At 38.9% G+C, this 14521-nt stretch overlaps 1 protein-coding gene across 1 annotated transcript in view; it reads right to left on the bottom strand.

Moving 5' to 3' along the window:
• The window catches only part of GRM7 (glutamate metabotropic receptor 7), an 817195-nt gene that overhangs the window by 253246 nt on the left and 549428 nt on the right, over window positions 1–14521 (bottom strand). The window contains exon 6 of the mRNA XM_033865318.2: window positions 2522–2722. Coding sequence (XP_033721209.1) covers window positions 2522–2722 — 201 coding nt within the window. The remainder of the gene's footprint in view (window positions 1–2521; window positions 2723–14521) is intronic.

Genomic DNA, 14521 nt, shown 5'->3' with positions numbered 1-14521 from the left:
GCTATGCAAGTATCTTATTTCTCATCCTGCTTTTAAGCCCAATACTTTTAGCATCCATTGATGATTCTTGCCTGAAACAGTTATTACTGAGGTCTTTGCAAAATGGTGAGTTTTGTATTTCCATCTTTGCCCCATTCCATCGTGCTGTCCCTTCTCTTGCGTTTACGTATCCAAGTCAATTATTTATTTATTAGTATGGACTCACTGATATTTATTATATTCTATGAGCTTAACCCACTGTTGGCCTAGAATTAGCCAGTGGGATCTTCTTCAAGTTGGTTCCTTTGCCCCTTCCACATGGTCCCATCAGTTTTTGAGCACTTTCTTGCTTTGCGGCACAACATTGTTTCAAATTCATCTTCTACCTGCCCTGCTCTGGCCCGAATTGAGAGTTTCACTAGGGAGCCCTAGTTCTTTTCACTGGAGAACGGAATTTATAAATAACATGCGGGCGCAAGTGCAGTCATTTCTACCAGGCTGTCATGGCTCCTAGGCCCTCTCAGTGGACAGAACTAAACAGCAGAGGTTTGTACACACACAAACATACCCATATGCATCTCCCTACCTCCCCATCTGCATGTGTATTAAAAGCCATGAGCCCATGCTTGTATCTTCTGTTCTAATCCAACAGAACAAGTCTTATTTTACCTTTCTCCCATCCTTATTAGTAATTTCTTTCTTTGACTCTCGTTATCCACAATATCTTTTATTAAATCTCAGTCCTCTTATGGACATAAATAATCTTCAGAATTGTGGGGAAAAAAGGTACTAACTTCCTAGGGATTGTGAAATATCTCTGTACAGCTATTCATGTCTTCAGTCTTATAGTATATAGTCAAATACTGTCTTCCAAAATTATTTGCACTCTTTATCTTTCTTCCTCACTCCCTTCAGTGTGGTTATGTTATTCATATGTAATTTAGTTAGGTTTATTACTGTATTAAATTTTGTATTACCCCGTGCAATGGTTATTTTTTAATTGAGAAATAATTGACATTCAGGATGGTTAATTTTGTGTGTCAGCTTGACCAGGGATGCCCTGATAGCTGGCAAAACTTTATTTCTGTGTGTATGAGTATGTTCCTGAGAGAACTGTTGAACTGAATAAAGAATTGTTGAATCGTTGAACTGAATAAAGCAGGTGACCTTCCCCAATGTGGGCAGGCATCACCCAAGCCCTAGAAAGCCTGAACAGAACCAAAGGCAGAAGAAGGGCAAATTCACTCTCTCTGCTTGAGTAGAGACACCCATTTTCTCCTGGCTTTCAGAAACAGATCAAGACTTACACCACCAACCCTCTGATCCCAAGGCCTGTACACGTGGACTGAATTACACCGCTGCTTCTATGATTCTCCAGCTTATAGATGGCAGATCATGGGGCATGTCAGTCTCTATAACAGTATCAGCCAATTCCTAAAATAAATCTCCGGTTGTATTTCCCACTCATCTCTACCCATTTATTTTAGGTAACCAATTACTTTCTGCCCAAGTTTTATGCTTTGAGAAATAAATGTGTAATGTGACATGTGGTTGGTGTGGAAAATTACAACCATTACTTGCATTAACTTGAGTACCTAGAGCAACTGTCCCTTCCTTTTCCTCTTAACCCCTCCCATTCCTGCTTACATGCACCAAGAAAAAACTTGGAAAAAGTCCTTCTATTTTAAGAAAAAGAGGGCAAACCATAACCCCCCCAAGTTTATTTATTCATTTGCTCACTCACTACTCATTCATATAATGGATTCAATCATTTGAAATGCTATAATTCACATACTCAAGAGTAAATTGCAATCTGACTACTTAACTTATGAAACACATAATGTCAACACTTAGGATTCCAAAAGAGACTGGAATTGAGACATCTAAATATTTTTAATGAACTCAAGCAAAACAAATCACTTGACCAAGAAACTGGAATTTTGAAATATCTGTGTGGACATATACTGGATGAGTATGAATAGGTTGCTGTATTGCTAAAAGACTTGGGTATCACCAAGTTCTGTATCACCCAAAGTTACATCATTGGATATTCTGGTTATCTCGTTTACCATATGTCAGAATATTAGAATTTTGATGTATACAAGGACGTTAACAGCATACTGGGCATAATTTGACTTCTTGGATTCAGAAAGTATTGTAACTTGTTATCTTTCAGTGCTTCAATGTCGTTATGAGCACTTGTCATTTTTATATATAGTATTTTAGACATACTAGGGTTGTGTGGCATCCTCTAGATGTTCTTTTCTTTCTTTTTTTTTTTTTTTCGGGATGCGGGCCCCTCACTGCTGTGGCCTCTCCCGTTGCGGAGCACAGGCTCCGGACGCGCAGGCTCAGCGGCCATGGCTCACGGGCCCAGTCGCTCCACGGCATGTGGGATCTTCCCGGACTGGGGCACGAACCCGTGTCCCCTGCATCGGCAGGTGGACTCTCAACCACTGCGCCACCAGGGAAGCCCTAGATGTTCTTTTCTACAATATAAAGGCCCCGTGTCAGCCTGAAAAATGAAAACATGGAGACTCACCATTGAAATTCACATTGCGGATATACTTCAACAACTTCTTGCCCCCAGCTTGCTCCATCTCTGGACAGACACCCCGGTAGTCAGCACAGAGATCCTTGTTCATGTGATGAAGGGCGTGAGCCATTGCGTACACTGCGTCAATCACGAACTGAACTTTACCCTCCTGCTCATAGGTGGAATCTTTTCCAATTCTCTCCTGTCCTGCACATTAAAACAAGAAACACACACAAACACTGGTGTTGAGTAGAATGCCTCAATTTGCATTTACTTTCAAATATGCTTAAAGAAAACAATGCTTTGAGTACAGTCACGCAGGCCACGTATCCACGTCTGGCTACCATGTTCGGTTGCTTTGATAGTTTCTGGAATTTGACTTTGGAGCACATTACACTAACCTTTCTGATGCATTAGATACATTTCAGAAGCAGCACTTCGAAGGATCACAATAAAAGCCCTTGTAGTAAGCCAACACACTATTCAAAACATAGTGGCCCCATAGAACCAAGGGATTGCTGCGATCAGAAGCTGGGCTGCCACGTGCAAATCTTCAAAGCTCACTTAGGCTAGAAAGGTGATACGCCGAAAGAAAATGAGACAAAACTAATGAAATACCACCCCTGAACTCATTACCTTCTTCTATACACCTGCTCTACTTCCTGGGTTGCCTGTCTCAATTGTCCATATTACTGGCAACTCTGATGCTCAGGCTGGAAACCCTGATGTCATTTTTTCATCCTTTCCTGTCTCTTACTCCACCCTCCCACATACATATATCTAATGAAGAGCCAAAACCTCACCTGAAACAGTGAACAGTTTTGGCCACACTACCAATGCCCTATTTACGCTTTTCTCATCTCCCATCAGGACACAATGCTAGGTGTCTCTCTTCATCTAGTGATTCCTCCACATTCATTTTTCCAAACCACAGAGCTAATCACTTCACCCCCGTGCTCAGAATTCTTCAGTGGTTCTCCACTGCCCGCAGAATGAAATCCAAAGCCTTTCCCCTGACAACAGAGGGTGTTCATCATTTTGTTCCTATCTGCCTAACAACAGTGAGAACCGGCAGCGATGAAGTGTCCTCCACTGTCTTGGAAGCCTTATATACAGGATTTTTATTTCATCCTCACTTTGTCAGTTAAATATTATTAGTCCTCATTATACAGATGGGAAAGCCGAGCCTTACAGAAATTAAATCACCTTCCGAAGGTCATGTACAGGAAGAGCAGATGACAGCCCAGGTTTATCAGAACCCCAAACCAACATTTCTCTCACTTCATGGGCCCTACCTCACCCTTTTCCTAGAATTTAAAACATATATATTTTTTGCTCCAGACAAGTATGGCTATTTTTCCCGTAAACATCATCAGCTCTAACGTTAATTATCTTCGGTCATTCCCCTTGTTTTGCCAGAAATATCCCTCCTTGCTTTTGCCCATCATAACTTAATTCTGTCCCCGTGGCACAATCCAGTGTTTGCTTACACTTAGCTTCTTGATCAGAATTAAAGATTTTCAAAAAACATTTCAAATCTTTATTATAAAATTATCACTATATTTTAATGCTCTACTAGACTTTCCTTTTCTTTCTTTTTTTTTTTTTTTCCTTATATCCCCAGCGCTGAACACAGCATTTAATATCTGGTAGATTCTGAACAATACTTGTATTAAATTAGGCATCCGTTAAGTACATGGTAATACCAGGAACTCTCTTTAGACCTCCTGTCCCTCTATGACAAATAATTAACCACGGATTGAATTTCACTTTCGCAGCAATATTTCCCAGATTGTTTTCTATGACACATTTGTGTAGGAAAGAAACAGTAGGGATCCTACAACCCCTGTCCCTTCTCCTGCAAAACGAAGTGTTCCCGACAGCCACCGTATTAAACGTTATTAGGTTTCTTTACTGAGAGACTGTTTCAGAGTATTTAATATAACATAAAGTATGATTTCCAAGAAGGAAGTTCAGAATTTCCCCAAATTACGTGAATTCATATTTTTTCCTTTTCAGAGCACACATTAATATCTCAAAGGGCAGACAGTTCTTTGTTTTGTATGTATCTCATTCAAGTACCAATCAACCTGGTGCTCACTGCTCTTCATTGGGTCTAGGCCTTTTCAGCGTGTCTGGAGCAGGAATCTTTTTTGAAAAAGATAAAATCCATCATGAATCCATACTGCTACTCTGAATTCAAATTCCGGACTACAGGACTTGTACTTAACTTGACACTCCTACACCTCTACCTCATTTTTTTTTTTCAAGAGGAAAATTCTGGTTCTTACTGACACCATTCTAACTATTTATTTGCTTGATCCCATAATACACAAATAACATTCTTAGAATAAATGTCTAACCAACAGTCTAAAAATGTAGTGGAATGAGCAGCCTTGGCATATATGTCTTTTTCAATTCTTACCGGAATATTTTGGTGATTTATTCTGAGAAACGGGATTGCTTTGTTCAAGAGTCAATCTGTATGTGTTTTTGCTAAATACTGGCCAATTCCCCTCTAATGGGTTTGTACCATTTTGTTCTCCCACCAGCAAAGAGAGAGAGTGTTCATTTCCCAACAACTCTGACAACCAAGTATGTCCTCAAACTTGGATTTCCGTCTGTCAGCTAGGTGAGAAATGCTACCACAGTCTATTTTTATTTGCATTTTTCTTACTATAGGGGAGGTTGAACATCTTTGCATATAGTTAAAAGCTACTGTATTTCTTTTCTGCAAACTGTTTTTATAAAAATTTGGTCATTTTCTTCTCTACTTTTAAAAGCTTTTTATTAATTAAGCATATTAAGTCTTTGAGATTAAGTTGCAAATATTTTTCCTAGTTTGTTATTTTTCTTTTACTCACTTTAGGTATTTTCCAAATAAAATTATATTAGATTAAAAGATGTTTTTCTACAAAAAATTATCAATTTATTTTCTTCTTATTGCTCTGGATTTTCAATCATGGTTTGAAAAAATGCTCCCACCCCAGGCTACAGAATATTCCATCTGTGTTTTCTTCTTGTATAATTTTATTTTTCAAACTTAGATATCTCATCCACTTGGAACACATTCTGGTATGAAGAATCAAAATTTTAGCTTTCTCCATATAGCTTCCTAGTTATATGCCAGTTCATCTTTTCTCACTGATTTGAAGTGCTTCCTTTATTATATATTAAGTTTTCCATGCATAATTAGATCTATTTCTGGATTTTTAAAATTTGTTTCACTGTTTGGTTTGTCTATTCGTGGGCCAACAGTACAGCTTCAATTATAAACTCTTTACAACATATTTTAATAACTGGTAGAGTTAGCCCCTCTCTCACCATAATTGTTCCTTCTTTTTCAAATTCTATGTTGACTTTTGTTTATTTACTCAAATGACCTTTATTAACTACTAATCTATCTTGAGAAAAGAAAAAAAAATACTTGATGTGGAGTTTATGCTGTATTTATTAATCAACTTAGCCAGAACGGAAATTTTTACAAAGGTGAGAATTCCCACGTGTGTCTTTTCATTTGTTCAAGGCTACTGTTGCTTCCTTCAGTAGTGTTTTAAAATTTTTTCTCACATAGGTTTTGAGTGTTTCGTGGAAAGTGAGCCTTGGTATTTCACTTAGTTTTGCTATTATAAATATGGTTTTCTTTGCTAAGTATTTCCTCTGGTTTTTGGTTGCATACATAAAAGTTATTCTTTGTTGTGGTTGTTTTATTATTTTTCAACTTTCTATCACAAAAAATTTTAAATACAGAGGAAGGTTGAAAGAGTTTTACAGTGACCTCACCAACTAGATTCTTACATTAACATTTTACTACACTTACATAATAAGGCAATTCATTTTCTAATAATTTTATAACCTGCTACTTTACAAATTTCTCTTATTTTTTAGAGTACTTAAAAAGGCAATCTTGATGGCATTATGACCATTCTAAAATATATACTATGAAACGTGTTCAGACTAGTAATTCAGGAGAGCAGTTTCTAGCCTGCATTCATAAAGACATTCATCTCAGAAAGAATGCCTTGAAAAACAAGTGCAGTATTTTAAACAATAAAATATTCCATTATGTTAGAAACATTATAGGTTTTACCCCTCTCCTGAAGAGTCATCAGGTATGTTAGCTTATTAAGGGCTCTGAGAAACACAGGTACGTTTGTCTTTGGGGCTACCAGGACTTGAAAAATGTAGCCTTACATCAAGAAAATCAGAGCTGGCAAGTTAACAACAACAACAAAAAAGGCTAACTTTATTTCCCCTACTGTTGCAGATGCAACTGCGTGCCAAGGTCAGAGTCTCTGGTTACTCATCTAGCACCCCCACCTCCTCCCCTAACTGAAATCTGCTTCTCTTCAGGTATCTGCAGCCACCAAAGGAGTGAGGGGTTCAGGACCTCTCCTGAGCCTCACTGAGTCTCTCCTCATTTGTCTCAGCCAATCCAGTTTCCTCCTTGGCAAGGACTGATTTAGAAACAGGCATGGGTTACAGTTCTAGATAATGAGATGAAAGAAAAGAGTTTATTGGGTTCCACATATAAAATGATACAAATGAACTTATTTACAATAGATAGATTGTAAAATAGATCCGCAGACATAGATAACAAACCTATGGTTTCCAAAGGGGAAAGGTGGGGGAGGGATAAGTTAGGAGTTTGGGATTAACAAATACACACTACTGTATATAAAACAGATAAACAGGGACCTACTGTACAGCACAGGGAACTACTCTCAGTATCTTGTAATAACCTATAATGGAAAAAAACCTAAAAAAGAATACACGTGTGTGTGTGTGTGTGTGTGTGTGTGTGTGTGTGTGTGTGTAACTCAGTCACTTTGCTGTATACCTGAAACTAACATAACATTGCAAATCAACTATATTTCAATAAAAATTTTCAGAAAAAGTTTATTGGGGAACTCCTGAGAAAGTTTATTTGCTCTTAAAGAGAGATGAACTCAACTGCATCAAAACAATCACACACCCCCAACACACACACACACAGACACACACACACACACACACACACACACATTGCATTTACTCTAGTCATTTTGCAGTCCTGAGGCAATTACCCAGCGTACGAATAAGAGCAGAATAAAAATGTGGCAAGGATGTGAAAATACAATCGAGCTGTGGGTTAGCCAAGCCTAGAATTACCCTACTTTTTTTTTTTCCCAAGTGACATACTCAATGGCTTATCCATTTAACTACAGCTTGATACTCAATGTTTTCCAGGTTTACTTGAACACTACACTTCTTATTCATGTACCATTTTATAACATCTCAAGGGACTAGCGTAAGTACACCTTCTTCCCCCCAAAAGTGAGAAATAAAAAAGGGTAGTTTTAAGCAATATTTTTAACAATGTAGATTGAAATAGAAAAAAAAGAAAGCATTTTCAATCAATTCTCGGTTAACAGCTCCTTCTTTCAGGCTTTCTGATGAACTGAGATGTTGTTATATTCTTTTCTTGAATGAAGTTCATCCTTTTCATCACATTTCCCAGGAAAGGGTTTGAGGTTTAGATAAAATAAGGAGAACTCTGAAGCATTAATTATTTTTCATTTCTCCAGCATGCAAAGAAGTTTTCCTTTTAAAGTCTCCCGATTTTCTGATGTAATGTTATTTTTACCCAAATAGTTCAGTATTTATCTTCAAAACGCACACTCCTTTAAGCTTACGTTGAATAAATTTTCAGCTGCACTACGCAAGAATAATCTACAAGCCCCCTCACGACCAGAGTTTCTAGTGTTCGTTCTGCTGGTGAAGTCTCCTTTCTTTGAAACATCTGCTTGTTTTGCTCATTTTAACATACTGCTTTCTCAGAATATACGCCTTAGTTAATATGCATGAGCAAACTATCAGGGAGAAAAAAAAGGCACAGAAAACGTAAGAAATTACGGATCTGAAATTATTAATATAAACAATCCCACTGCAGTACGAAAACCAAAAGGAAGAGGACGTTGGGCATAGGCAGGAAAAAAACCAAAGATATTTGCTAGTGCAACCTGAAAAACCTACCCAAACGGTCCTGTAGATTTGAACAACTGGCCCAGTGTTTACCATATGTTTCTATGGGAGTGATAAATTATAATTGGTGTTTTGATTTCACATATTAATTGCAGTTATTTGCATCGGGAAGACCTCTTGGAAGTTATATATGCTCGTGCTGACTGTGCTTTAAATGCTGCATTACACAAATATATTTGATTGAATGTAAAGCCACAAACTTAAAAATTTCTTGAGGCTAAAGTCCTGGGTAGTACTGTATATAATTAACTAAAATACTAATGCTTGGTTATACTGCAAATGATAAACACACTCATAAAAACAGGAAGAGAATATGTCACAGGAGCTCTGAAAATAGAGTCAGGGCATATATAGGTGCTGACAGAACTGCTAGATTCTGGGTAAAAAGGATGCAAGGAAAGCAGGGTGGATATCCTGGAACACTAAAAAATATTGCAGGGTTCTAAAAACGCTACAGTCACCAGGCAAGCCTTATTAAAATGCTACTGCAGTCCCTCCCATACTTTATTTAAAAAATAATAATAAATAAACAAATAACTTGGTTTACTGGATAACTTTTTTTCCCCTCATGGGTGTACCTTTTTCTTTTAAGATGAATGTCAATGGTAAAATAAGATTCTGTTTTATGCAAATTTGCTTTTTTTTTTTTTTTCACAGTGAACACATTCATAGAATCTTGGGGTAACAACCCGTAGCAAGAAATACCAATTGAAGGAAAGTCAGAAGTTCTGCATTGAGACAAAAAGCCTTCACTGCTTCTGTGCCTCTATTTGGAGGTGAGGCTGAATGAACCTAGCAATTGTGAAGAGAACGATGGGCGTCCCTGTCACAGTACGACAGGCAGCCTGCGCTTACTGTGTTCTTCCTGGGCACCAGGCTCTGCGCTAAGCACTTTTCATGGTTTCATGTTAAACCCTCACAACGCTTTCTTGGGTACCATTCCCCATCCCTCTGTTACTTCACTACACCTTATAGACCATCTGCTAAATTGTTCCGTCCACATCTGCACACGGAAAAGCGATGAACCTGGAGTGTTCCCCTTTGTTTCTTTCCATTTTCAACTTTAGTTTAGAGCCACAAATAATCTTAAAGTTCATGCTAGCCATGATTTTTACATCCTCTTACCCCCACCTGAAGGTTTCGCTTGCGTTTCCAGCAAGGAGGAAATGGATGGTTTTGACAACCACCATCATAGCCTTCCCTGACCTCTCCTTGGGTGGAAAAGTTAATGCCCAGAGAACCTGCCAAAGCGCGGGCAGAGGAACAACAACAACAGCAGCAAAACAACTGATCCTCCACCTTCGATGACAAAAATGTGACTGTAATTGAACCATTAACATCCTCACGTTCTGCAGTGAACACAGCGAGTCCTATGTTACAGACTCAGAAACAACTCTAGCAAAGGTATTAAAGAGTGTCTAGCCACAAACCCTCACTTCTAACCTTTTTCCATGCAGGATGCTTCCCAGAAGACTATTTAATCATCACAGCTGAGTTTTCTTCTACTCTTCTGTTTTCGATTTCCAGATAGGTGCAGGTAAAGATATATGCAGTGAGTCAAGGTGTGTGGGACAGGAGTAGGCTTTGCACAGTGCACACAGGGCACCAGATTGGAAGCAAGGAATGTTTTAGCCCCAAGTTTCACACCTCCCCCAACGTGTGGAAGGTGTTCTGAGAGACTGAGCTAAGGGCTTTATTTCCAAGAGCAGTCTGTTGTAGATAACGCCAGCCCGTTGAGCAAAGGTGAGAACAGGGCTTCTGAAACTCACACAAGAAACCTTGCTGTACCAAGCAAGAACAAGATGGGGTTTCTTAAACAAGTGCATGGATACAGTTTCCATTTCTCACCTAGATTTCTTCTCTTCTGATTTCTTAAGCTAAATTTCTGTTTATATAGTGTTGGTTGCTTCTTCAATGCAAACGGTAAAATCACTAGTGAACCAATCTCTCTGGACATGACTTCAAGATTAAGAAAAAAGATACTGCGATAGATGCCTGGTCTCGTAACCCATCCCTCAGCAGGAGCCCCTCCACTAATGAGGTTCTGCCCCTCTGAAATTCTCTTTATGGCATTCCAGGGATTGTATTTAGGTTGAACTTTCAGGATAGGGCGGTGGAGAGAGGGAGGGGGAGAGAGGGAGGGGAAGAAACAAAAGAAGGAAGGAAGGGAGGGAGGGAGGAAGGAGAAAAGAACAGAAAGAAAGGAGAAAAGAGTAAGAAAGATCAACCTGAACCTGACGAAGCTTTTGGATATATTAACTAATTTACATATAGCTGATTCATTGTGCTGTACAACAGAAACACAACATTGTAAAGCAACTACAATAAAAATTAATTAGAAAACCTAATTTATAGGAAGTAGAGAAAATAAACATGTAAATCAACATTGCAGAGATGCAGAAAACAAAGTCCAAATGTAAAAAATTCTACAGAAATAGTAATAAACTATTTTCTTCAACACATAAGTAGCAAAAGTTAAAAAAAGTGGAGAGAAACATTTAAAAATTTTTAAAAAGACTTAAGAGATATATCAAACAGATGTGGCATATGGACTTGGTTTAGATCCACCTGTAAACAAATCAATGATATAAAGACATTTATGACAGAAGGGAGAGACTGTGGGATGACGATGGGGAACTACTGCTTTGTTGGTGTTGGTGTGTGTGTGTGTGTGTGTGTGTGTGTGTGCGCTTCTTATATATTTTTAAGAGTATTTATTTCTTAGAGAACATACTGAAGTATTAAAAAAAATCAGATGTCTGGGTTTACTTTGAAACGGCCAGAGGTGAGGGAGAAACATTCGGGGTACATGTGAACATAAATTGGCTATATATTGACTATTGTTGAGGTTGTGTGATGGATACATGGCGACTTATTCCACTCTTCTCTCTGCTTTTTGTTTTTATTTGAAAGATCACAGGATGTCTGTAAAAATAAAAAGGAGAGAAGGAGGAGAAATAAGAAGGGGATGGATAAGGAGATGGGAAGAGGAGAGGGAGGGGGAAAAAGAACAAAAAGAAGAGTATTGGGTTGAAGAATAGGGGAAATAGGCAGGGAGGAAACAGAGGAGTTGAACTCAGCTGCCTGTAAGGGACACAGTACGTGCCAGACACCCAACTAGAACCAAGGGACACAGATATGAACACAAAACGCTCTCATGCATGTTCTCACTGTTCACAGCTCCACTCGGATGCTTCTGCTTAAACGCAGTTTCCACCTCTCATCTCAGGGCTGAGAGTGTGACTCTGCTCCGCAGGGATTTAGGAAACGGCACACGCAGTGCAGATGCTACGGCATATGGGCGGGGTCATCTGACTCCCGGGGTCCCAAGTCACTTCCTGGAAGCAAAGCAAGCATGTTGTGGGGATGGAATGATTTCATCTCACTGCCATGATGCCCCTTTGCCTTGTGAGATGCAGAGAAAAGGCGTAAGGGAGTTGATCCCACTACAGGGTTTGAAAGGACTTAGCAGAATCATCAGCCCAATGACAGTATAAATAAAAAGAAAAAGCCATGGTTTAACTCCATCTGGGTTCTGTATCCAGGGCTGGTGACTATAAATAAAAAGGAAAAATACGCATATATGTATGTTGAGCTCCCTAGAGGCAAGACTGGGTCCTAAACATTGCTATATACCCAGAACCCAAGGATGAGTGAATATCCTGGAAAGAAAAGGGAAATAATGAGCAAGTAGTTTTTGTAAAAAGGTAGAAAAGAAAGATTATAATCCTTCAGCCGGGAGAGCTGAGGGCTGACACGGAGCATTTAATTCAGGTGGCCAAATGACCCCAGACAAACGTGGAGAGGAAACAGCAGCACCCCGAACGCCGACGTTCGGGATCCTTTTTCTTAAACGGGGTTCTTAGGTGCCTAAAGACTCTACTTATCACCGTTTTCAGTTAAGTTATTCAAGTGCCGATGATAAAAACATTCTGTTAGCTCTTTTTTCAAGGCAAGATTAATTTTACACTCAATTTTATACCTATGTACACATACCTTACAACATATACTTTTGACCATTGAGTCATGATCATCAGAAGTGAAATAGTTTTCTTCCTACTGAACCCTAACAATATTCGTAACAGAAATAAAGTCGATACAATTCTCGACTCAGAGGTTCTGAAGGCTCTGAGCTTCTTAGGAATGTCACATTCCATCTGTATTTAAAAAAGAGTAGAACAGCTAACCCGACAAGGAAAAACCCTTAACCAGGCGCTAACCAGAAACCTAAAACTGACATTTCAACAGTCAGAACACACTGGATGATTTGGCTAAGGAGCTACTAGCCACATCCATGCTACCCCTGGAAGGAAATTAATTAAGTAGTATTGGATGAAACCCTTTTGTAGACTGGTAAAGAGGAGGTTCTTGATACAAAGTCTAGAAATCCAGACTTAGTTTAAAACACACGTAAGCCAGTATGATTTAATGGGAAAAAGCCCTTCAAAATCTCTGTATTTTGAAACCAGTGTGATGGTACCTCCGTCTCTCCTATAATCAGGGCAACCATTTCAAGAGCTACGAGCATGCAGACTCATATCACACAAACCTGGGTTGAAATTTTGCCTCTGCATTCATCGTACCTGTGACTAAATGGGAGCTATACAACCCTTTACCAAACCACTCGAACACGTTCAAGTTGCCTGGTATTCAGAGAGGGCTGTGATGAACAACAGCAACAATAGCTAAATTCAGTAGTTTCTATTCTCCAAAAACGATTCTAAGCACTCTACAGACATCATCTATTTCTCATAATCACCCTAGGATGAACATACGGTTATTATTATTGCCATTTACCGGTAAGGAAACTGAAAGTTTATTTAAATAACTTACCCCCAAAGTTACACAGACAGCAAGTGGCTAGTCAAGAGTTGAATCCAGTTGTCTGACTCTCAATTCAAAGTGTGAATATCTTTTTATGGTGATATATTCTGCATTTAGTAAAATGCTACGTCATAAATGAACTGCTCAATCAGTATTGACAAACACAAAGCAATACACAGAACGTTTTTATCACTCTGGAAAGTTATCTTGTGCCCCTTCACAATTAACCCTTCTCCCTCCACTATAAAGCAACCACTGATCTGTAATCTAACGTAAGTTACTTTTGCCTATTCTAGAAATTCATATAAATAGGACCATACAATATGTACTTTTCTCTGTCTGCTTTCTCTCACTCAGAAAAATATTTTTGAGATTTATTCAGTTTGTGGCATGTATCAAAATCTCATTCTTTTTTATTGCTAAGTATCATTCCACTGAATGGATAGATTAGAGTTTAATTACCCATTTTCCTTTTGATGGACATCCGGGCTATGTCTAGTTTGGGGCTTCTCAACACCTATGGACGGTCTGTGATTTCACCCGATGTGTAAGAGTTTAGCCTGTCATGGTTCTGTGGACACTGGCTGAAGATGTGAGACCCCTGGTTCAGAGCCAGGTACAGCAGGCAGCACGAACATAATGTTTGCTCAGAGCCCCCTCCTTACCACCCCCCTTGCTCAAGTCCAAGGTGGTGAAAGAGAGCAGTCCAGGTAGATGGTGCCCACGCAATGGGTTTACATTAGAACTTTCAAACTCTGAGCTCAGGGAGACTGAATCTTGTATAAAGGATTTCAAGCGAAGCTACCTGACCTTGGTTCCAGAGGGAGATATTACCTTTATTACACTGGCTAGTAAACAAACCATCCCTATGCTTCTTGACGATATGCTATCTGTATCTTCCAAGGCCAATGACTATATAATAATACCTTGAAAAGCTAATCAGTGCACCTGCTCTCAATATAGCAAAGGACGCCAATAGAGGATTGTCCCCCAATAGGGCAATTATGAATAAAGCTGCTGCGAACATTTCTTCACAAGGCTTTTATGGATATGTGTTTTTACTTCTCCTGAGTAAATACTTAGGAATAAGAGTTGCTATATTATAGGCTCATGCATGTTTAACTTTTAAAGAAGTTGCCATGTTCCAAAGCAGCTGCA

Source organism: Tursiops truncatus, chromosome 10 (genome assembly GCF_011762595.2).
Source record: "Tursiops truncatus isolate mTurTru1 chromosome 10, mTurTru1.mat.Y, whole genome shotgun sequence".
Classification (NCBI taxonomy): domain Eukaryota; kingdom Metazoa; phylum Chordata; class Mammalia; order Artiodactyla; family Delphinidae; genus Tursiops; species Tursiops truncatus.
Note: the sequence above shows the minus strand (reverse complement) of the source record. Positions and strands in the feature narration are given on the sequence as shown.